This window comes from Coccinella septempunctata, chromosome 8 (genome assembly GCF_907165205.1).
Source record: "Coccinella septempunctata chromosome 8, icCocSept1.1, whole genome shotgun sequence".
In the NCBI taxonomy this organism is placed as follows: Eukaryota; Metazoa; Arthropoda; class Insecta; order Coleoptera; family Coccinellidae; genus Coccinella; species Coccinella septempunctata.
The window spans coordinates 28,374,292-28,398,243 of NC_058196.1; the positions used below are offsets into that span (position 1 = coordinate 28,374,292).

At 38.5% G+C, this 23,952-nt stretch overlaps 1 protein-coding gene across 1 annotated transcript; it reads left to right on the plus strand.

Moving 5' to 3' along the window:
* Positions 1 to 349: 349 nt before the first annotated feature.
* LOC123318423 (protein crumbs) lies at positions 350 to 23,585 on the plus strand. The gene is made up of 23 exons (XM_044905037.1): positions 350 to 569; positions 6,869 to 7,024; positions 7,117 to 7,319; positions 7,382 to 7,577; positions 7,644 to 8,272; positions 9,806 to 10,154; positions 10,509 to 10,690; positions 11,491 to 11,644; positions 12,443 to 12,913; positions 14,019 to 14,398; positions 14,537 to 14,732; positions 14,787 to 14,952; positions 15,034 to 16,067; positions 17,491 to 17,801; positions 17,858 to 18,106; positions 18,186 to 18,379; positions 18,437 to 18,857; positions 18,923 to 19,204; positions 19,782 to 20,125; positions 20,184 to 20,371; positions 20,434 to 20,712; positions 22,109 to 22,380; positions 23,035 to 23,585. The coding sequence occupies exons 1-23, from the start codon at positions 530 to 532 to the stop codon at positions 23,260 to 23,262; spliced, it is 6,924 nt and encodes a 2,307-aa protein (XP_044760972.1). The 5' UTR covers positions 350 to 529; the 3' UTR covers positions 23,263 to 23,585.
* The last annotated feature ends 367 nt before the right edge of the window (positions 23,586 to 23,952 follow it).

The following is a 23,952-nucleotide window of genomic DNA, read 5'->3' on the forward strand; positions in this document are numbered from 1 at the left end:
ATGATTTTTCAAGAATATTTAACTATATCTTCGGGTGTTTTTCTTATAAAACTAAACGGCATATTACTAAATATATGCATCAAAGCATACGTTTATGCTGCATTAATTCGATATTGGACAATGGAACTACCAGTAGTCATTGAAATGCAGTAGTTCAACCGAATTATGAATTCAATTCGAACATCATAATTTCGCATCAAATTGCATCAATATTAATGCCAGAACATGAGACTTTCAACATTTTTATAATATGTTCGTAATTCTCATCCATTTTTTCCAAATTCTCCTCAATCAGTAAAAAAAAAAGTTAGGTTATCGAAGTGTCACCTGTATGCGTCAGTGTGACAGGTTGTTTTACAATCAATGGTACGTCTATGGTAAACAAACACCTGTGAATGAACGGAAACCTGTGCTAGTGGTGATGTTCGCGATTTCAGAGACTTGTGCTGTGTTTTTATTGATATGAATTTCATCGATTCTTCATAAGGATTAGCTGCTCTGGATGATATAGATTTCAGAAATTTCCAATATGATTTCCTATATTTCTCAACTTTTATTTATAGTCTCAGGTGAGTAAATTTCAGTTACGACTATCACGACCGTATTAAAATTTTATTTTAATAAGATCTTACTAAGCCTTTCGAAAATCTTCGTAAATAAATTGCTAGATTTCTTCTATTCCTAATGAATACTCATTTTATCGTTTGATGAATGGAAAGTTGAACGCTAATTATTCTTGAGATTATGGACTTTTGTTTGTAGTTATATCTTTTCTCGTTCTGGAAGTTACCGGCGATGAATGACTCATAGCTTCAAGAGATCCAGAGAGTTGGTTGAAAAATCGACTCTCGACGGACCAAAAATTATTATGGTATCTAGAACCTCAAAAGTTTTCGGAAACTTATTCAACTGAACCACGCAAATTGTATGACATGAGAAAGGCTTTGATTACCATAATATTGAAGAATGTTTATTAGGAATTAACTGTTTTTCTGAACTGACCTAAAAGCTCGATTACCTCCAGTCGAAAAACAGGTTCCTTGAACCTCGATTTGTTAATAATAAATTCTGGTTTATCTTTTTTTCTCAAAACCCAACAGCGCCCAAGAAATATCAGTAAAATTAACATAAACTTAGTCGTTTATCATTTCGATCCTCAGCTCTCAGAGCGTTTGTTCAAATTTTATTCCAGTAGTTTAATTTTCTTGCTCTTTTCAAGTGAGGAACTTGATTTTGATAAAGGCACCATAAAATGTAAAAGTTTACTGGGAATTTCAAAAGGTTTTTTCTTAAATTACGCAACTTTTCATAAATAATTCTTTACGATAAGTTCATCGTACGTAGAGGAACGAAAAACCGCAAAATGATTTTGACGATTTTATCATATAATGTTGTAATTAGCGTAACCATGGTGTCAAGGCAACAACAACGAACAAAAAAGGTAACAATTAATCTTGTAACCTACGGTGCTTGGTTTTCTTGAATGGACTCTCGGTCCGATAAACATTTTACAAAACAGAAGGAAATGCCAATTAATCTTCGGATGTCGACTAAGTAGATTGAATTAGAGGGTATAAAGAGATTCGATTCTATTGTGTGAAAGTTTTTCAGACTTCTTACCAGAAACATCGCTCTGAGGAAGGATCGTAGATACAGGATCTATTTAGAATAGGTACAGCTGCGTGTCGTAAGATTTTGTCATAAGATGCGATAATACTCTGGAAACGTCACACCCTGTATAGTGCTATTCTATATTCTTACTCGAAGGGGGAAATGAAATAATTCGCAAAGACCAACTTCTCGAAATTTCATCGACCTAAGTGCAACCGTTCGGTCTTGACGATTTTTTATTTGACCCCATCTTTTTGAGAAACTTTCCACACTCGTATCTCCCAAAAAAATCATCGGAGATCTGAATGTAATGCATATTCTAGAAGAGCAACTCTTCTAGTAATAAATCTCGAAATTTCATCGAGCTCGTATTTCCCAGACAAAAAAAACCTGAAGGCAGCTTGGAATGACCAGAACTGTTTGTATCTTGTATTTCTTTCCAGCCTTGGAAAAACCCACTGATCAACGAATCTTTGATTTTAAGCACCAAATTTTGGCGATTCTGAAATAATTGCACCATCCCTATTATATGCATCAGTTCTCCTGCCACAGTTTTATGCATAGAGTACAGTTAGCGCAAAAATCTCACCGACTTACGTAATAGCCCGTGCCATCCAATTTCTCCGTATAAGAATAGGCTCTTCTGTTAATTTAATTGAATGAAATATCGGATTGGCATTTACTACTCGACAGCGGATTGAGATTAAAGACATTAGCGTTCTCGTTGAAAAATAACCGGCTAACCGGTATGACTGGTGATTCATTGCCCCAGAATTAGGTGAACTCTCTGATATGGCGAGATTTTTCGCTCGAAAAACAAACGTAGCTAAAAAATTACGTAAAGCCAACTCGTCTTGAACCTAGTGCTGTTGGCCTTCAAGAAACCTACTGCGCGTAGAAATAATCAGTTCTGAAAATCACCCACTGACTCTCGATTTGAGAGAACACCCTTTGTTTTACTCTGTGTATTATTATAAATGCCGTAAAGGCATTGCCGTATTCATTCAGGATGTCTCGAAGAGTGTAATTACACGGCTAATTTCCTTCAATTGTTCGTATGTTGTTGGTTTATTCCCCTTCACCTTTTTGCTCGAAATAGAGAAGAAACAATGCAGAACATCTAGATGAATATAGCTTCAAATAATAAAATAACTATCAATAGGTACCTAAATTGGGTATTTGCAAAGGTTCCTATAGTTTCTTGAACCAGGAAGTAGCCTCCCAACAAACATTTATCGTCGGTAAATCGTCGGCTGTGTGCTGTTACTGCTGGCGAAGTGCGTACTGCTGTTACACATCATCGGACCTTTGAAGATCCGAGGACATGGTTTACGCTGCTGAAGATGTGTCGAAACATGAGCATCTAGCCAGCGGCGGCAAAACGCTGCTGTTAGATGAGCAACTTCTTGGCGGTTTATATTCATCGGATCGGTTGCGGTTAGATGCATCTTCAGCGCGTTTTACCCTTAACATAAGGTCAAGCTGTACTATTTAAATTTCGCGGGATTTTGCATAAGAGCTTCCAGACAATCTAATTTCCGTAATTCCGTATCGAAGCGTTATTTCATTCAGACGTCGTACGCGTGCACGTGTTTTGAAGATAAAATAGTTTTTAAGAGTAGGCTATTTGACGAAATTTTTCTTTCTGAAAACTTCCTTGTTGTGTTGTGTTGTGTTGTATTAACATAGTAACAGTGATGTCCCAGGGCAGGTGAGTACAAGAAATCAAAATAAAATGGTATTTCTATTTCTAATAAACGTCGGAGTAGGCGTTAGGAATATCATCACGTAAAACAGAGAGTTCTCGAAATATTAGGTCCAAGTAGTACATCATCACCATCACATCATTAGAACCGAGTACTTCAACGATCTTCTGAGATTGCATGTAGATAAAAAAAATGCAGAGATAGAAATGGATAAGAAAACCATCGAAATAAAAAGGTACGAAGAATTGAAGAAATTCGATGCTGATATGATCTATATAGAATATTTGAAAAAATGTGTAGGTAGAATTATGTATCTACTCCTTTGGGATATGCTTTCATTTTTTGGTTTTGGTCTTTTTTATTCTAGAGAAAAATTCTACAATTTGAAAGACAGAAAAATCTATATAGGTATACAAATATTTTTCAGTTGTCCAAATTTGGCCTCAACAGGGGTAAGGACGTAGCAGAGACAACACGCAAAATAATCTAACTCATAATAAGCCATGAATCAGGAATTTCCCTGAATTGGTCGGGTAGGAATTAATAATAAAAATGGATTAGAAGCAATGGCGAATATTGTTGAGCTTAATCATGGTGAGTTTTCATGTTGTATTGGTCGAAAATGTTGACATTTTTGAATGTAAGGAAGTTACTTAAATTGAATACATGTTTTGCATGTTTACATTTATTTAATTAATTTAAACACAAATAATGAAATTCTATTATCCAGGATCTGTAAGGATAAATCCTATTACAAGAAGTGCCACTGATGTGGAAATGAATCATGTAATGAATTGGCTTCGCAATGCCGGTGACAGAGCAGGGGGCAGATTGAAAAGAGCGGAGGAAAAAGAAGCAGGCAATAATTAGCAGTGAATAAATATATACTTCTTTTTTCAAGTAAGCTAGTCATTTTTATGTGTTTTTTCGACCTACAAAGTATTTATATATGTATATTATTATATGATCGTTATATTTAAGTTGTTTGAATATATGAAGATTCTTTTCAATTGGCTGTATAAATTGTCTTCCCTAATCACAATATAAGTGTTGCAAGGTTTCAAAAAATATTTGAAGAAAAAATAGATCTCCTTCAACATGAGAAATGATTCCGAGATTTCATAAGAAACGTTCAAAGATCAGAAATTATTGATATAATAATTCATATTTAATTTTTTTTGGATTTGCCAATTTCTACCAACGATTCTCAAATTTTCAGGGGCACCTTAGCATATTTACTTGGCATTTCTTTCTAACTCTGGTACGAATTCAATTTCAGCAACGTTGAGTTGGTATTAAGTCTCTAAAAGTTGATGAGACAGAAATCGTACATGAGTAGTAAGAAATGTCACGTAAATATGCTTAGGTGTCTCTTAAAATTTGGAGATCGTTGGTGAGAACGAGCATTAGTATTGCAGGTATGTATATATTATACCGACGTTGTACCGATCAATTGGAACAGCGTATTCCCAGCATTGTCTAGACGTTAAGCCGACGTGGTGCCGATCAATTGTAAAAGCATTCTTCCAATATTTTGTACAAGCTGAACCGACGTCGTAACGATTAATTTGAGGAGCGTATTTGAAGCATAGTCTAGACGCTAAACCGATGTGTTTTTGCACAGTCGAATCGTCGCCGGATCTGCGGTGTGCAGACTCTGCAACATGTCGGCTCATAGTCCGTCGGGCGGCTGTCGGCCGATGTGACACTATTTGCAGTATACCGACTCTAACATCGCAGCACTAACCCAACGTTGGGCCGAGTTAAAAATGTTTGCTGGGCTGCCTTTTGCTAGGGGAGAAATGGAAAAAAACCTGTATAATACCATGATTCTAACAAACATTATATTTGCCCCTCCATTCCTTTATTAGCTCATCGTGACAGTTTGTTAGTATCCTGTTAATTTCGAACACATGTGATAAGGATTGCCAAAATATCGTATGTCAGTGGGCGAAGAAAAAACCATGAATTCGGCGCCTGTACTATTATGCTTCAGAAATTTTACAAGCTTGAAGACCAGGTAGGTACCGTTGCCACAAAGTCACGTAGTTGGACATGGCAATAAATCTCAGAGATACTATGTCAAACAGGCGTGAGAATGAAACTATTCATTCATGAAGTTGAAGCCTGTTGCCTGATATTTTTGGTGGCGTTGAAAATCTTTCTGGCCTAATAGCGACAATAGTTCACTCTATGGTCAATGTCAATACCAAGAATTTTATCTAAATGAGTGTTCGACTAATGAGTTAATGAGATCTCTTAGGACCAGTTCAAGGAAGTTAGCTGTGTGAGGAAAGCTGATTTTGATGGGACTTTGGTAACAAGGGAGTTGCCATGCGTTTAAAAAAAATTCGTGACAAACATTTATACTCGGACTAGAGCAGAGGCCTTCAGAAGGGGTCCATTTCCAAGTTGGACCACTCTAATCTTTTCTAATATGAGATAGTTCTTCACGGCATTTCAACTCACGTTAGGCTTGTTTCACTATTTTGGATCATACGGGATTTCACATAACAAATAAACTTCTTCAGTATGCCAGTGCTCTTTTCAGTTGTGTTTTGTACAGGCTCTGTTACTGCGTTTTTTGCCACCTTAGGGAGAGCGCCCACCAAAGAAGCGTAACAATGACATGGCACATACATGACAAAGGGGATGAAAAATAATTACTAAAACTTCACTCAGATGTGCGATATCTGGAAATTATGCATCGTCTTTGTCATGTATGTGCCATGTCAGTGTTACGCTTCTGTGGTGGGCGCCCCCACTAAGGGAAATCACTGTTAAAGTAGAAACCTCGGTAGAAATTTGATTTTCTCATGTTTCGCTAGTTGAAAACCAACTTACATTTTCTCTTGAGTGAAATTAATATCAACAACCATTTATTCACTTATCTACATCAATTCTAGCTACTGTTAAACGCTAGAAAAAATGTTCTTCTGTTTTTTTCTCGATACTACATTGAAGTAAAAAGTCATTCGACTGACCTAGCATCATCAAACTATTTGACGAAATAATTCTAACCTAACCTTGAAGATTATGAACAATGTGAATGAGAATTCCGTTATGAAGAGTTGCATAATGAATCCAATAAAAATTCTCCCGAATCGTAGGTCACGTTGTGGTGTACAAGTCTAGAATAAAATTAAACGAACGAATGAACAACTTAATTTGAATATTCATTCAATGTGCAAGCTTTTCTACTTAGGATAGTTATCCTTTTTTCTGCAGAGCTCTCCCCCTAAATAAGAATATAAATTGTTGAAATTTGGCATGAAAATATCATGCCTACACATTGTAGCAAACTTTGATCAATGTAGGGGAAAATGAAATGTATGTTTTAGGGGAGAGTCTGTTGATTAGGTTCAGAAAATATGCAAATAAAACAAAAATCAGTTATATGAAAATTACAGACAGACCTGACAGACACTCTTGTTTAAAATAATAGATATAGACAAGTACCTAAGCCCATAGATCTACCTTTTTTGGTAGATTTACCTTTGAGGTAGATTCACCTTTTCTATCATTCTATCCTTATCTATTTTTGTCCTCAGTCATCCTTCTAAACAACAGAAATACTTACGGTATTGCTCAATACTTCGGACCATCAGAACAGCCTGAGGCATATTTCAATGGATCGTCCTACGTACGACTACAAACTACCATATCATTGAAGAAACAAACTGGAATTAGTTTCAGGACATGTGTTGGTGAGTATTCCTTCGGTATATCTGCAAATTTTCATTTCAAACGATTCCCGTAAGTCGGTATAAGCAAATCCAGGCATGATATTTTCTTGTAGGCGGTAATCTATTCTCCCAACAACAGAACGATGAAATATTCGAATTGGTTGTCAAGAAAGAGGGCATGATATTCTTTGCTAGAACCTCTGGGAAGACATTTGAGGAGAGGATTGCTGGAAACTACACGAATAACAGATGGCACACAGTGTACCTTCAATACACGTTGGGAAACCTAACAATCGCCATAGATGACAAAATATGGGTATGAGAAAAAAAATACCCTGTTTTATTCGATAGAGTATTGAATACTAACCTAATTTTCAGTTACTCGCAAACGCTTCGTACAATCATGAAGTTTTGACGAGTCCAGGCTTGTACAATGAGGGCGCTGCGGTGCTTCTGATAGGGAAACAGTTCAATGGATGCATACAAGAAGGACCATCGATAGTTTTCGACAAAAGCATCATAAGCTCCAGCCACAACGTTATTTTTGAACCATGCCCTTTGACCGATTTTAGCTGTAAGTAATCTACCAGCGAAACTTGATATCAGTCTTGATTTCACCTTTTTTGGGATTGTACCACAGGCACGCCAACGGATCAACAGGAAGGCGTCGACATTTGCCTCAACAAGCCCTGTTTCAACCAAGGCACCTGCATAAACGACAAAACCGGATACACGTGCACCTGTCATCCTAGATACACCGGTAAAAACTGCGAGATAGACCTCGGTGACCCTTGCGAAAAGATACCGCCTCTTTGCAAAAACAGCGGAAAATGCGAATCCTCCACATTCGGGGAATACATGTGCACTTGTCCTCCGAACTACACCGGAGAGCACTGCGAGAACAAGATCGTGATCAATCCGCAGTGCGAACCTCCGAACAACCCCTGTTTGAACGGCGGCATCTGCAACGTGATGGACGGCACAAACCAGGTTGTCTGCAACTGCAAACCTGGCTTCAAAGGGACTTACTGCGACATCAACCTAGACGAATGCTTCTCCAGCCCCTGCAAGAACGGCGGACTGTGCGTGGATGGGTTCAACAATTATACCTGCAACTGCGCACATACTGGGTATACAGGGAGGCTCTGCGATAAGGACGTCAACGAATGCCTGAATAATCCGTGTCACAATGGTGGCATTTGCTTCAATACTTACGGGAGCTACTTGTGCCAGTGCGTACCTGGTTTTGGTGGACAAAACTGCGAATATGTATGTAGCTGTTTTTTATTTTACACTTATTTCAGTTGCAGATCTATGCTATGCATTGTTTTGAAAGTGCAAAAGCCGTTTAATTGGGGTTATGTGAATTTCAGTCTATTTCTACTCCGTGTTTCTTGACTTTGGACTAGTTTTCGAGTTCATTTGTAAACTAGGAACTGAGTCACCTGATTTTCTTTAGGATGTGTTAGTTGACCACTATAATAGCATCAGTATCCAATTCGATACCTCGAGTACAAGTGTAGATTTCAAAGTACGTTTTCCTAAAAACGGTTGAATCTTCATTCTAAAGTTGGCGTAACGCGCTATTGTTGTGATATTTCTTTTATTATTTTAATGCCCTTTTAAATATCACACAGTATAACCTCGTTATATCACTAACTGTTTGAGTTCAAGGAGCCCTTAACATAAACAATGGTTATGATAGTGCCATTTTTTCAATCACTCACCTGAAAATTCCTACTGATAGCATTAATCTCTACATGCTTGAAAAGTTTAGTTGAATATTATGAAATTCCTATTTTCGTCTAATAGGAACAAACAATTTTTGCTCGGTAGATAAGAATGTGTCTGTATCACTCAAATGGAACAATATTACTTCAATAATTCATGAGGAAATACCGTAAATTGGTCTCTAGGTTAACGATCTTGGTATTGCTTTTGAATTGAAATATAATTCCATATTCATCTGCAAAAAGTGCTCGGAAAAATTGTTCAGTAATTCTTGTGCAATGGGAGTATAAGAAGTAAATATTGTGGAGTGCGAGTGGAAGAAGTGAAAATTGTTTTAATTATGCACAAAATCTTGGTGTTGTTTATTTCGTTGCCGGTAATGGGATTATCTAAGGTAGATTTCACAGCTAGTTCAGATCAATAGTTCGAATTAATTGGTTTAATTAGAAATATTTCTTTCGTTTCAATCAACGGAATCTCTTTGTTTATGGTTTTTCATACAATTATAGTTTTTCAGAAGATTGAGTTGGATTTATAGATACAGTTATCTAAATAACGACCCATATTGAAGTTGTAGGCAGTCCAAAATCTAAATATTTAAATATGCAGGTTCGCCCACAATATGTTATACCTAAATTCATTAATAACCTAGAAATACGATTTTCAAAAGTGCGAAAATAACAAGGGAAATAGTTTTAAATATCCAAAGATATTTTTGCCATAATTTCTAACATTGTTAGTTAGTGAATGAGGACCATGAGCCATTATTTCGTCTACGTTTTTGTTTAAAGTTGACTTAAAATTGCTTCTTGAAATTTATTTTGTGTTTAATTATGGATATTGAGAAATTGTTTGAATTGAGTCTTGCGTCGACAATCAAATTGAGTGATAATATATAGGGTTTAGCTACCATCCTCCATAACTCTATGGCGAACCTGTATATTTCAATTCATCACAGATATGGAATCAAAATAGTGAATACCGAAGACTTGAATCTGTGCGTTACTTCTTACTCTGTAAAATGAAAGCGTAGGCAGTAAGTACTCAAGCATTTCTTCTACAAATTTCCAGAATGTCAACGAATGTCAATCCCAACCCTGCTACAACAGGGGTATATGCGTGGACAAGCCCGGCGGTTACGAATGTAGGTGCCCGATGGGTTTCCAAGGAAACAATTGCGAATTGGACATGCGCAGCGAATATTGCACACCGCAGAGTTGTTCCCCTTACGGAGAATGCCGAAGTAACGGCAACCTAGGGTCGAGCTGCTACTGCAAGCACGACCATCCGGGAATTTACCCGAATTGCACTGTGGATCCGGTGTGTGTCCCTAACCCTTGCCGAAACGGAGGCATTTGCGCTGGCAGCCGTTTGGGCGATAGGAGCAGTTTCAATTGTTCCTGTTTGCCTGGTTTTATCGGTGAGTATTCTGGGGTCAGCTGTCTGGTGTTCATTTTTTGCAATTTTGATGTTTTGGGCCCTGGGAGGAATGTCGTTCTTGCATCCTGACGATTATTTCAATATAGTACTAACGAAGATCCATAGTGGTGGATAAAATTGAATGTTTTTCCGTTATAAAAGAATTTCGATAGATGATTTCGTCAAGTATCCATGGATAGCCCTGTATGTTGCTATTAAACATTATTAGCCGTTGTAATTGAGCACAGAAAGACATTCCTCCAACGATTGCTTCTTTCTCTGTGTTTGCCCACTGTTTCTTCTGTCATGGAAGCTTCATGCGCTTGATATGTGTATTGCACGCTTTTCTATGAAGGCCAAGCATGCGAACGTGTTGACCTGTGCGAACCGGGCCTGTGCCGTAACGGTGGTACCTGTATTGGCGACCCTTACGGGTATCGCTGCGCCTGCGCCGACGGATGGACAGGTTCGAGTTGCGAAACGCACCTTAGGTGCGAGAATGAGCCGTGCGCACACGCAGTCAGCTGCCAGAATTATGTAAGTTGTCATGGAATTGTGATATTTGTGTTTCCCTGGATCGAAACATGTGGGGAGAATCAGGAAAAACTGTCAGAGAGAAGGTATCTATTGATGATGTGAAGGTTACTCCCTTAAATTGGAGAATATCGTATTTGTCAGGCACACAGGGTAGCTCATAGGAAAAATTGATTCTTTCTGTTACTTTTTACCTACTCTGTATAGTTCGATAATAATTCAATATGACAATTGACACAAGCAAGTGATGATAGCTAACACTTCATGAGTATAAATGATTAAAAACAGATGCAGCTCTGCTTCAACTTGTGTTATAGTTCCAAAACTTGTTGATATATTTAATCTAAACTATCAATTTTATAATTTGCGATCAATTTGATTGGGAACTGTTATTTTCTCATAAACTATTTCTTTAATGCTCATTGTTAGTGGTAGTTATTTTGGTTGGTTGTAGTTAGTTTGGAAGTGTATATTGAACTCATTAATAAGTTTCTCATACCATTCATCGCGAAAACTCATACCAAATTTCATAATATATGCAATATTGGGTTGAAATTTGTACTGATAGGTTTTGGGCCATGATCTTTTCAATAAAAATATTGTCGTAGAAACTACAAACTTTTGGAATTTATAACGGATCGTTCCTCATCTACACAAATCACCCACATCACACATTAGTTCACATTCTTTCCACAAGTTTCGAATCCACAGGAACTAGCATGCATCAGTGTCATATGGGGGCTTGATCACCCCACCATCCATTTGGGAACCACACTAGATAATAGTTTTCGCTTCATTCACAGTTGGGTGGTTACTACTGCACTTGTGAGGTCGGCTGGACAGGCCTAAACTGCAACGTCGAACTGGATCTATGTTCTAGTAACCCCTGTCTAAACGGGGGTACTTGCACGGATCTGTTCGATTTCTTCACGTGTCAATGTGCACAAGGCTATACAGGTACTCGAGCAGTTCTCCTGCTTTACAAGTCTCATTCTTTATGCGACGAGAGGTTATTGAAAACAAATCACGTGTATTAAACTCAAGTCTACTCAATGTTACAATTGGTATTGCGATTTCAAGTATTATGAAATGATTTCAATGACCTCTCCATCTTTTAGGTTAAGTGTTTTATGTTTTTGTTAACCACTATCATCTTCATCCGCTCATTTCGACTAACATGATGAATCTACTTTTTTCATCGATATTACTACAATTTTATTGAATTTATGTGGAAGATAACTGATGAAAATCCTTAATTAAACTGGAAAAATGATTTTCACAGACATGAGTTATTTACCACTACAAGTATTATTGTGCGTTATTTTTATAAAAACAACGAAAATAGACTAGTAGAAATCCAAATCGAGAAGTGAACTGCAGAAAAATTGCCTTCATCGATTGAAAGAATAGCAAGTAGACCGGTTTATGGCTTATTCGCCGACATAAGTATCGCATAACTCATTCGATGATTACAACAAAAATGAAATTAAACTTATATTCCAATCCGGAAGACCGGCTACACAAGCTTTCAAAATTCTCTAGGCTTGAGGACTTGAAGGGTATTATCAGTAAATTGCTTAGCTCAGTTGATCTGCCTGAGTGACGTCATTGCTTCTATAAATCGAACAGACTATGGCTCACCATTTCACGTATTATTTAACCTGGAGCACATCCAGTTTTATTCGAAATGTGGCACTCAATTTCAAACTCAACCTACGAGAGGTTACACTAAAATTTTACGAATGGAAATTTCAGGACGCTTGTGCCAAGTGAACGTGGACGAGTGCTCCTCCTCGCCATGCTTGAACGGAGGTCTGTGCGTAGATAAGGTGAACTCCTACGCCTGCAACTGCACCCCCGACTGGATGGGTAGCAGATGCGAGAAGCCCTACGACGCCTGCGAGTTGAAACCGTGCCAAAATAACGGGACCTGCGTGTTGGGCGCCAGCAAACACAGCTTCGCCTGCAACTGTTCCCTGGGATTCGAAGGCGAACGATGCGAGGTCAACATAGACGACTGCAAGGAGGTGCAATGCGCGCCTGGCAAGGTATGCGTCGATCTGGTCAACGCGTTCGAATGCAGGTGTCCCGCCGGATACGGGGGAGACAATTGCACCATCGATTTGGACCCCTGCGCCAGGGAACCTTGCTCCAATAACGGCATCTGCACTGTTGATAAGATAACGCCCCACCACTTCAAATGTTCCTGTCCGCCAGGATATATGGGTAAGTTCTTCCTTCTACATATATTTTTGGCATACTATTCGTATTGCTCGCAACCTTCATACACAGCCGATACACTGTTCGCTGTCAGCTGTCAAATTTTGCTCGATGGCCATTTTTGTAACGTGGTTTCCTCGGAGAAAACTCATCTCGGGCGCCAGCTATTCTTTTCACTAGGGAGAATAGCAAACCTACCAGAGTAGCTGCTAGTCGGAGACAGAGTCCGCTGCTATCTAGGGTGGTAGCGATAACGAAGTAGTCAAAATCAAATTATGTACCAGTTTATTCACACCTTCGTAAACTGATTATATAAACAACGCAAATATGTGTAGGTATGAAATATGAGCGTATCGATCAGCAAACATACATTCGGGAAATTCGATCCGATCACGAGCACTTTATAAAGTTTATACCGGGTACATTGAAAAATCAAAGGTTGTTCAATAAAATTTCTCCAGAAATGAAAGAAACACAACCAGGGCGGATCTACTCGAGACTTTTATTCGCTACCCCAAGGGCTACGCTCCATGACTGATAGCGAAGAAAAGGTCTATTTTGAGCGGAACTACGGGATTTCACTGACGACGAGCGGTATCTCTTATTCTCTACCCCAAGGGCTTACGCACCATGACTGATAGAAAAGAAGAGATTTCTATTTCAACACTAATGAAACGGGAACGCGAACAGGGGGGTTGACGGGACTTTCTCTTAAATACCCCAAGGGCTTACGCACCATGACTGATAGCGAAGGGAAAAGTCAGACTCGCGAAACAGGGTAAAGTGCGATAAAAGATAACAGAAAGCGATACAGTACAGCAGTGTCAAAGAAGTAACCGGTGTAGGTCTAATAAAGAAACTGAACGGTATAGACGGGGACCTACCTCCTTTATTCAAGGCACTCGCGGAAAACATCGAGAAATAAAAATTAATTTCTAAGAGCACTACCTTCGTAACACAAAATTTATTCTAAATTCGCTGATCGGCTCGTCGGGCACACAATCGCAGAGACAAAAGAAAAGAGAGTAAAGAGCGTCAAGTGACAAAAGAGAGTCAAGTGACAAATGTTGAATATGCTTGAATCGAAGATCACAGTAATGTTTGTTTAAAGGCGAATACTGCGACCAGGACATCGACGAATGCACCCAGGGAAAATACTTGTGCAACAACGGCATATGCGTGAACACCGAAGGAGGATTTCAATGCTACTGCAAACCAGGCTTTACAGGCGAACGTTGTAACTTAGACTTCGACGAGTGCCTTTCTATGCCTTGCCAAAATAACGCGACATGTTTGAATAAAATCAACAAGTACGAATGCGTTTGCCCACCTGGATACACGGGGAAAGATTGTTCGGTCAACATCAACGAATGCGATTCCAACCCGTGTACTATGGGCTCCACCTGTATCGATGGAATCAATGCTTACACCTGCGTTTGTCAGCCTGGATTGACCGGACTGAACTGCGAGATAAATAAGGACGATTGTGAGGTGAGTGTGACAATCACAAAATCTATAACATCATCCGAAGAAAGAAGATGCCATTTTGTGTGAAATACTAATAATATAGTCTTAATATTGATCACAAATTTGCCTTATTGAATGAAGAGTATTTCCTGATGATTACAGTCTTCGCCCTGCCGACACAATTCAGTGTGTATTGATGGCCTGAACAGCTACACCTGCAACTGTACAGACACTGGTTACACAGGTGAACATTGCGAGATTAATATCGATGATTGCCTGAGCAACCCATGTGTCAATCATGTAAAATGTGATGATCTAGTTAAGGGCTACAGGTGTGTATGTCACAGTGGATACACAGGTAAGAATTTATTTATATTTTAGATCATTCGAATTTACCATGCGTTTTTTCCAGGAATAAACTGCGAAGAAGATATCAACGAATGTGAGAGCAATCCTTGTCAGTTCGATGGGACCTGCTTGGAAAGGAGTAACTTATCCTTGTACAATTCTCATATGAGTTCTGATGCAATGCTGCCAGAAATTTTCAGGGGAGAGTTTGATTACAACAACGCTGCTGGGTAAGTGTTGAGCAGCAAGTTGAAATATTGTGTTTTACCTGTTTAGTTCTTTATTTTGTCAACTCTCAATATTCTCAACAGGTATGAGTGCGTGTGCAAAGCTGGGATCATCGGGAAAAACTGCGAAATCGACATCGACGAATGCCAAAGCTCCCCTTGCCTACACGGCAAATGCAAGAACCTCATAAACAACTACTCCTGCGAGTGTAACGACGGTTTCGAAGGCGATAGATGCGACATTGACATAGACGAATGCGAGAAATTCCATCCTTGCGTCAACGGCGTTTGCGTCGATAAAAGGGCCGACTACTACTGCAGCTGCGAGCCGAACTACGGCGGTAAAAACTGCTCGGTTGAACTGGTCGGGTGCGTGAACAACCCTTGCATGAACAACGGCACCTGTAAGCCGTTCCTGTTCAACGAGACCGAGCATAAGTTCAACTGTTCATGCGACAACGGTTTCTACGGACCCACGTGTGAAAAAGTGACAACCATGTCACTGTCTAAGAACTCGCAGATAATGGTGAATACTTCGAGGGAAGAAGGTTATGACATCCAGTTCAGGTTCAAGACTACCCTAGGTGATGGCCTGTTGGCTATCGGAAAAGGTTTCACCTACTACATCTTGGAATTGTCCAAAGGAAGGCTGAACCTCCACTCGAGCCTGCTCAATAAATGGGAGGGCGCTTTCGTCGGTTCTAACCTGAACAACAGCGAATGGCAGAGGGTTTTCGTGGCGATCAATTCGACGCACCTGGTGCTCTCCGCCAACGACGAGCAAACCATCAACGTCATCAATTTCAACGAGAACCTCAATAGCTCGTCTACCACCTTCCCGATAACTTACATCGGCGGTATCCCCAATAACTTGAGGAAATTGACGCATAGTCAGCCGTTCCTGGTCGGTTGCATCGAGGACGTGTTGATAAACGGCGAGTGGATACTTCCGGAAGAGGACAACGTGAACATTTCGTTCATGGAGGTGGAGAAGGGATGCCAGAGGACGCCGCAGTGTCAGCCGAACCCCTGCAAGTCGGGAGGACACTGTACGGATAAGTGGAGGGAGTTTAGTTGTACGTGCGAAAGGCCCTACCTCGGGAACACTTGTCAGTATAGTGAGTATTTTTATCATTTTGAATAAACAGTGATGTATGATGTATATCTTATCTTTCGGACTTGAGAGTTTGGACGTTGTACGAGGATATTTGAAAAATTCTTAGCCTACTATAGAACTATTACTCAAAATATTCTCCTCTTAATTGGATACATTTATTATAGCGAAACTGCAACGTCGCTAGACCTTTCAAAAAAATGATTCTTCTTGCTCTGCAAACCAGACCTCCACAGCTTTTATTACCTCTTTGTTGGAAGAAAATTTACAACCTTTTAAACTTTTTTCCAGTTGAGGAAAGAGATGATAGTCGGATGGAGCCAAATCTGGTGAATAAGGGGGGTGTTCTAGTAATTCAAGTCCTAAATCACGAATTTTTTGCATTACAACATGAGATTTGTGTTCAGGGGCATTGTCTTGCAAAAAAAACACCTTTGGATAGCTTTCCGCGTCTTTTCTCTTTAATTTTTGCCCGAGGAGTGGTCAGTGATGTCGAATAGTAAGCTCCGGTTATTTTTCCACCCTTATCCAAAGAATTAATCATGATTACTACATGGCAATCCCAAAAAACTGAAGCAAGAACTTTTCCAGCAGATTTTTGGTCACGAAAACTTCTTAGGTCTTGGAGAACCAGAGTGTCGTCATTCCATCGATTGTTGCTTTGTTTCTGGATAGTAGAAATGTACCCAAGTCTCATCCATAGTAACAATTCGGTTTAAGAAGTCTACATCGTTTTCAAATCGAGCACAGATCGCACGCGATGCTTCTACCCTTGCACGCTTTTGGTCAAACATTTGGGGATCCATTTTGCAACAGTTTTTTTCATGTCCAAATAGACGTGAACTATATGATGAACGCGTTCGTATGAAATATTCAGTACTTCAAATATCCGTTTCAGCCCAATTCGACAGTCTGATAAAATCATGTCATGAACTGCATCGATATTTTCGGGGACTGACATAGAAACTGGCCTTCACGATCGGTCATAATCTTCAATGAAAAATTTACCTCTTTTGAAGCTTGCAGTACAATTTTTCACGGTCGCATACTACGGGCATTGATCACCAAGGGTATAAGGCATATCTTCGGAAATCTGCTTACCTCTTAACCCTTTTAAATACAGGTACTTGATGATGGCTCGATACTCCAATTTTTTCGATTTTCACAATTTCGGTGGACATCTTCTTTCTTTTAATTTATTGCGTAACTCTGGTTTACCTTTTTGACCTCAAACTTCACACTGACACTTCTAATGAGTTATTGTTCGTTCGCAATATTTTTTTTTATGCATGGAACTGTTATAGGCTAATTAGATATCAATCTATCATCCTCGTATACTACCTTTTTCTAAGGCGTATTCACGTTCAAAAACTCTCGTTGTCTTCTCAGTTTTCTAGTATCTCTTGATAAATCGAGCATTATTTCAGATTTTACTGCTGCCACTTTCGGATATGAAAACATAACCGATTCATTAGTAACGGTAGCAGTATCAGATTATGCCAGAAGAGCAGTTAGGTCTGTCGTGGATATAAGCATGTTCATAAGGACGAGGCAATCTAAGGGCCAAATATTCTACTTGGGCTCCGGCATGGGCTCTTCAAACACCATTGATGACACTTACATTGCTGCCCAATTAGAAGGCGGTGAACTGATGGTTAGCATACAGTTCAACGGAACATCAGAATCATATACGGTTGGAGGTGTTCATTTGGATAATGGTTACAACCATTTGATTGAGGTAATTTAATGGTGGGAAAATGCATCGGGGTTAGGTACTTAATATTCGTATTTTAGGTTGTCAGGAATATAACGTTGGTTCAAGTCAAGTTGAACGGGACTGAATATTTTAGAAAAACCCTTCCAGCAACCGCCACTCTTGATGCTCAAGTTTTGTTCCTTGGGGGCCAACCTCAGGTCAGGTCGATACGGCAGGCGGAAAGTCTGGCAACGTTGCAAAAACCGGACATTGTAACTTCACCTTCAGCTGCCACTATTGCCGCTTTAAGCAGTGTGCACTTCAAGGGAATTATACAGGACGTGCAAGTAAGATAGTTTGAAATTGTTTTTCATTCCTTTATTGGTTTCCTTCTGGTGGAAATATCGATCATCTTTTTCACTTCAGATCAGCAACGGTTCGACCATTATGGTGGTGGAGTTCTTCCCACTCAGAGTGCAAGATCTGAACATACCCCCACCGTTCGGTATGGTCAATTTCAGTAAAGATCTGGTGAAAGAAGGTATATTGACGGATGACATGTGTAGAAACAAGCCGTGTTTGCACGACGGTAGATGTGAAGTTACCTGGAATGACTATCAGTGAGTATCGCACGTAGAACGACGAAACGGTGAACCTTAAAACGGCTTATTTCTTAGGTGCCATTGCGCCAGAGGCTTCAAGGGCAAAAATTGCAACGAGTTGAAATTCTGCGAGATCGAAACTTGTCCCAAGGGTTCCGATTGCAAGAACCTGGAGGACGGGTTCGAGTGTATCGCGAACGCTTCTTTTGACGCGACCACCAGACCTCTGAGGTACAGTCTGACGATCTTACCGAACTCTACGAAATCGGTGGATCAGATGCAGATAACCTACAGGACCAGATCGTGGGGAACGGTTTTCTTCGCGAAGAGCAAGGACGATTACTTCATCGTGTTCGTTTATCACAACGATATCGTCGTGGAGTGGAGTTTAGATGGCGTCGTGGATAGCAGGAAATTCAAGAAGGATAACTTCGAGGGACAGTGGTTGACGCTTCTCTTCAAATTCAAAGATACCGAATTCAAGGGCGGTTTTCAGGTAATTGATGATCGGGGATGCCTACCGGGTAAAGTTCTTGAAGAACAATTCTTTACGTGTTACAGGAGAATGTGAACGATGAGAATCCAAACTTCGAAGTGCAGAATTTCAGTTCCAGCGCTCTTGTTTACCTGTTGACCAAAGGTGAAATATTTGTGGCTGGAAGTGATGAGAAAACGTTCGACTATCAACAAGTTATCGACGAGGCAGACAATATGACGGGTTATATTCCCGTTGACAGCACTACAGAAATATTGAGCACTAATTCGTTGGAGAATTTCGACGTCAGCAGAGATGAAGTTACCTTATACAAAGTGGATAAGGATAAGAAAACTGATAAATTCAAGGTAATTTAAATTTTTTTGTACATTAATAAAATTAATTATTAAAATCCATTAATTACTGATCATTTAAATTGATTAATGCAAACTAATTAATAATTCGAATCAATAGAAATGTTGATTAATTGTTTTAATCAATTATTTCAATAATTTTGATTATTGAATTATTTCAATTAATTAATCATGCCATGACTCTAGAGCTTCAATCATTTAAACCTATTATTCGACTGAATTAATCATTTAAATTAATTATTTGGATCGATTAATCCTTTAAATCAATCAGTTATTGAAATATATTAATTACTGATAATTTTAATTGAATAATTTGATGATGAACTATTTAAATCAAAAGAAATGTTAATTAATTGTTTTTAATCAATTATTTCAATTAATTAATCCTTCAACGACCTCTATTTCTTCCTTTACTCTACATTATTTTCAACCAACATTCCTATGATCATAAAGGTCCATGCATTTTGCTCCAATCTTCAGTTTGACAGATATTTTGTGACAATTTTATCTATTTAAATGGTTTAAAAAATTATCCGGATCTGGCATTAGAAAACTATTTTACTTGTTGCAGGGTTGTCTGGGAGAAATCCGCATAGGTGGTCTACTCCTACCATTCTTCACCAACAAGGAGCTCAAGTCGAACAGTCACTATTCCCAGGAGTTCTACGAACTGATTTCTGAATCGAAACCCAGCATAGATTGTATTTTATGTTACGACACCGATTGCTTTAACCAGGGTCAGTGCATCAGTCCAGCGGATACCTATAAGTGCGATTGTCCGGCAGGTTATGCTGCGGACGATTGTTCTATAGACATAAACGAATGTTTGAATAACCAGTGCCAAAATAATGCTACTTGTGTGGATCTTGTAGCCATGTATAGATGCGACTGTCAGATTGGATATGAAGGAGAGCAGTGAGTTCACATCGTGAACATTGATTCGATTTGGTTTTCTATCCTTTTCATCTTTCAGCTGTGAAACTGACATCGACGAATGTCTTAGCAATCCTTGCAGGCACGGAGGTACGTGCGTCGACTTGATCGGTACCTTTAAATGCAACTGCCCTGAAGATTTTGTTGGCAAACAATGTGAAGCTCCTCTTCTTATAACGTGTGACAATAAGCCATGCAAGGATGGTTCCACTTGTAAATCTGGATCAAGTGAGTTTTTGGAATGATTTTTAGGTTGGTGAGTGCTAATGGTTACCATTTCAATCTTGCAGATCCAGTTACCGGTAATAACTTCACTTGCATATGCACAGAGGGCATGGAAGGGCCTCTCTGTGATACCCCATTCTGCCAATTGAAAGACTGCGAAAACGGCGGAGAATGCAACACCGCCAAAGATATCCCTTACTGTGACTGTAAGGAGGGATTCGACGGAAAATACTGCGAGAACAATATTGACGATTGTGTGCTGCCATCTGGGGAGAATCCTTGTCGAAATGGGGGTCTTTGTATTGATGAAATAAATAAATACAAATGTAATTGTACTGGCACAGGTAATGACACGGATTGTTGTTTAATAGTTTAATATCATCATCATACATAATATATCATAAAATATCAATGTTTAACTGAATAGGTTTGGGACATTAGCAATGGTTGTATGTTTTAAAAATGATTATATCTAATTTTACTTTACTCATCGACATTTTAGAAGGGCCCATTGTCCAGGTATTGCTCATTTATCTTTTATTGCCCACAGAAAATGATTGATTCCCTACTATTCCCAAAAATACAACATTTCTTACTATATAAAAGAGTCGTCATTTTGTTAGTTGCACCATTACACAAGATCGGCTAGAATGTGTGTCTCGAAATTTGATTTGTTGGATTTGTCTACGGCCCGTAGAATATCTGCAACTAATCATGCTCTATCTATTCAATCCGTCCATAGAAACCTACATATAGTTGCGTTTTGCTTATATTAGCGGTTTATGAGGTTATTTAGGTGAAAAAAATATTCATTTTCTCGATATTATATATTTAATCATTCCAGGAAAAGGTATCCTAAACACAACTTTGGAATTCAGTTGGGATAATCTTCTTACTATCATCATATTCTTGAATATCTGCGACTTATCATGCTCTATCTATTCAATGCGTCCATTTTTATCTCTAGGTGTCGCGTTAGGCTGCGCACGCGCAGAAATTCTGTCAGCCGTTAGGAGTCGAAACAAAACACTCCCTTGCGACGCCCATGTTGGTAGCTCAACGAAATTGCCTGAAGACGTAATACCTTCTGAAATATTTTCCTCTTATCAGTTGTAGGAGTCTCGTCCAAATCACAAACGCTATGAACTCGATGCACACGCAGCAATTTCACTTATTGATTTTATTCAAGCTACATAATTATAGGTTCTTTATAACGAGCGATCAACATTCTTCCTAAATGATTGTAACATCGCAATGGGCGTCAATTTTGAAATTTTGTGATATGTATTTACTTAAAAACCCTTTAGAAAGAAGTCAACTGCGATGTTACAATCATTTGAAGAGACCCTTTTCAGTTTCGCGAAATTGGATGAATAAAACTATCGAAAATTGTCAAAAATCGATCAAATTGCTTCGACGCTTTACGGATTCTTTATATTACCATACCAATCAATCTGATCTTGTTAAGTAATTACAGCAGAGTCCATATTTATGCCTTACAGGTGCTCCAAAAATAAAAATAAATCCCACTTTTTTCATATCTTGTCTGTCTGCAACTGCAACTGAAGATGATTAAAAGAACCTAACCTCACCTAACCTAAATACAAATTTGGTTCGACCTTTGGGTCCTTAACAAACGTAACCTTCATCTTACTTACAACAAATGACAAAATTGAACAATCTTACAACAAACTAATTAATTAAATTACTTGTTCTATTAAATTTCATGCTTGTCTTCAGGCTTCAGAGGGCCACAATGTGAAACTGATATTGACGAGTGTGAGGATCCATTAGCTTGTGGTCAGGGAACTTGCCGCAATATTCCAGGTGATTTCAGATGCATTTGCCTTAATCCCTTGGGCAAATGTGGTCATGGGTGTCTTCTTGATGATCCATGTTTTGGGACCAATCCTTGCGTACACGGGGATTGTACTTCTGACTGTACAAACAAACCAGCTTATAAATGTCGCTGTAGGGATAATTATGTTGGTGAAAATTGTACAGATTATCAGGTAAGATCCAGTTTTACAATTTCCTAAATATACCTATAACTCAAAAACCGTTTTTTCCATTTCCATCAAAATCAATCGGCTCCTTAAACTGCGGATACGGATAATCTTGCTGAAATTTTGCGACTTTTTGCGGTATTTTAGCTGTAAAGTGATGTTAGCGTTCGTCCATTTCAATTGAAATCAGTACTTACCTCCATCCATTGAAATAAAACTTATAGGAAAACGTCTGAAGAAATTGTATTGTTGGAGTATTCATATTCACACAACTGAAAGGAGTCTCGTTTTGGCAAACTAATGGGTTTGAAAGTATGATATTCACATTTTTCTATTCAATGTTATCTTCATAATACAATTTTGTGTTAAGCATTGTTTATCATTTCCTTGTATGGAACTTGCTTTGTGGGTTATCTTTCACTAATTGGTTTCAAAATATAAGACATGATATTTTTTGATAATGAATTCTCTGTTAAGATTATTTTTAGGATGTAACAAGCACAGTTTACCTTGTACCTCCTATATTATATATGTATCTAGCATCCCCGAAAATAATGAATAAATTTCCATGAAATCAACTAAGAATGCTTAGTACTTTGAATCATTATCAGTACCCTGGAGGTTGATGGTTGAACTTGAATCATTATAATTTTTTTTCAGCTTCTCTCTAGTGTAAGTGAAGGTGGATTCAACATTCTTTACGTAGTCGTACCCCTAGTACTAATAGTATTCGTTGGTCTCGCTATTGGTATGGTGATATTGGTCAATGTTGCCAGAAGTAAGAGAGCTACCAGGGGTACCTACAGTCCAAGTGCCCAAGAATTTTGTAATCCTCGGGTGGAGTTGGACCATGTTTTGAAACCACCACCAGAGGAAAGGTTGATATGATATAGTGACATCGATTATAACCAAGTAGGAATTTTTTTATCATACGTAATTACGGCGGATTGGTACCCTTTTCTTGTCAAAATTTGAGTAGAATTTCAAGGAATCAGTTTTGAGGTATAGATCAAAGTTCTCATATATCAAATTTATAAATGTATTGAGTATTCCGGTTTTATTGAATTTAATTCTCTTCGCGCGTTTTTTTATTATTTTTGAAATTTGTTTTGGCGGACCAATAATGCAGATTGGGTACCTAAATTTCTCCCTTAAAATTTTTTTCCTGTTGATATTTCTAATCGTAAGAAAAACATATTGCATGGAAAAAAACGAACCTCACCTGAAAATGAGGGAAAGCTACAGTATTGATTCAGGCAGTTTTATCGATGTACTTAATGTTATTTTTGCTCATTTAGTTCGAGAGTAATTTTGCAACTTTTTTCATATAATTGAAGGCTGCTTTAAGTATTTGAATTTAAGAATGTTTCTAGTGGAGCAATATTATTCCTGACAAGATTTATAGCTAGTATAAGTGAGGTAATTAATTATTGAAGGGAACTTTGATGAAAGTTTTAAACAGTATTCATATCCTTGAATAATAACTTCTTATAACACCAATAAAGAACATTTCGATTATGTAAATATGATGTGGGAAATCGTGAAGATTCATGTTAGCTAGAATTGATATTTTTAAAA

Excerpts from the sequence above, each read along its gene's own strand:
- LOC123318423 (XM_044905037.1), top strand. The coding sequence starts at position 530 with ATGATTTCCTATATTTCTCAACTTTTATTTATAGTCTCAG. Across the intron at positions 570-6,868 it reads ACTTTTATTTATAGTCTCAG|TCATCCTTCTAAACAACAGA; the intron begins GTGAGTAAATTT and ends TTTTGTCCTCAG. Across the intron at positions 7,025-7,116 it reads TAGTTTCAGGACATGTGTTG|GCGGTAATCTATTCTCCCAA; the intron begins GTGAGTATTCCT and ends ATTTTCTTGTAG.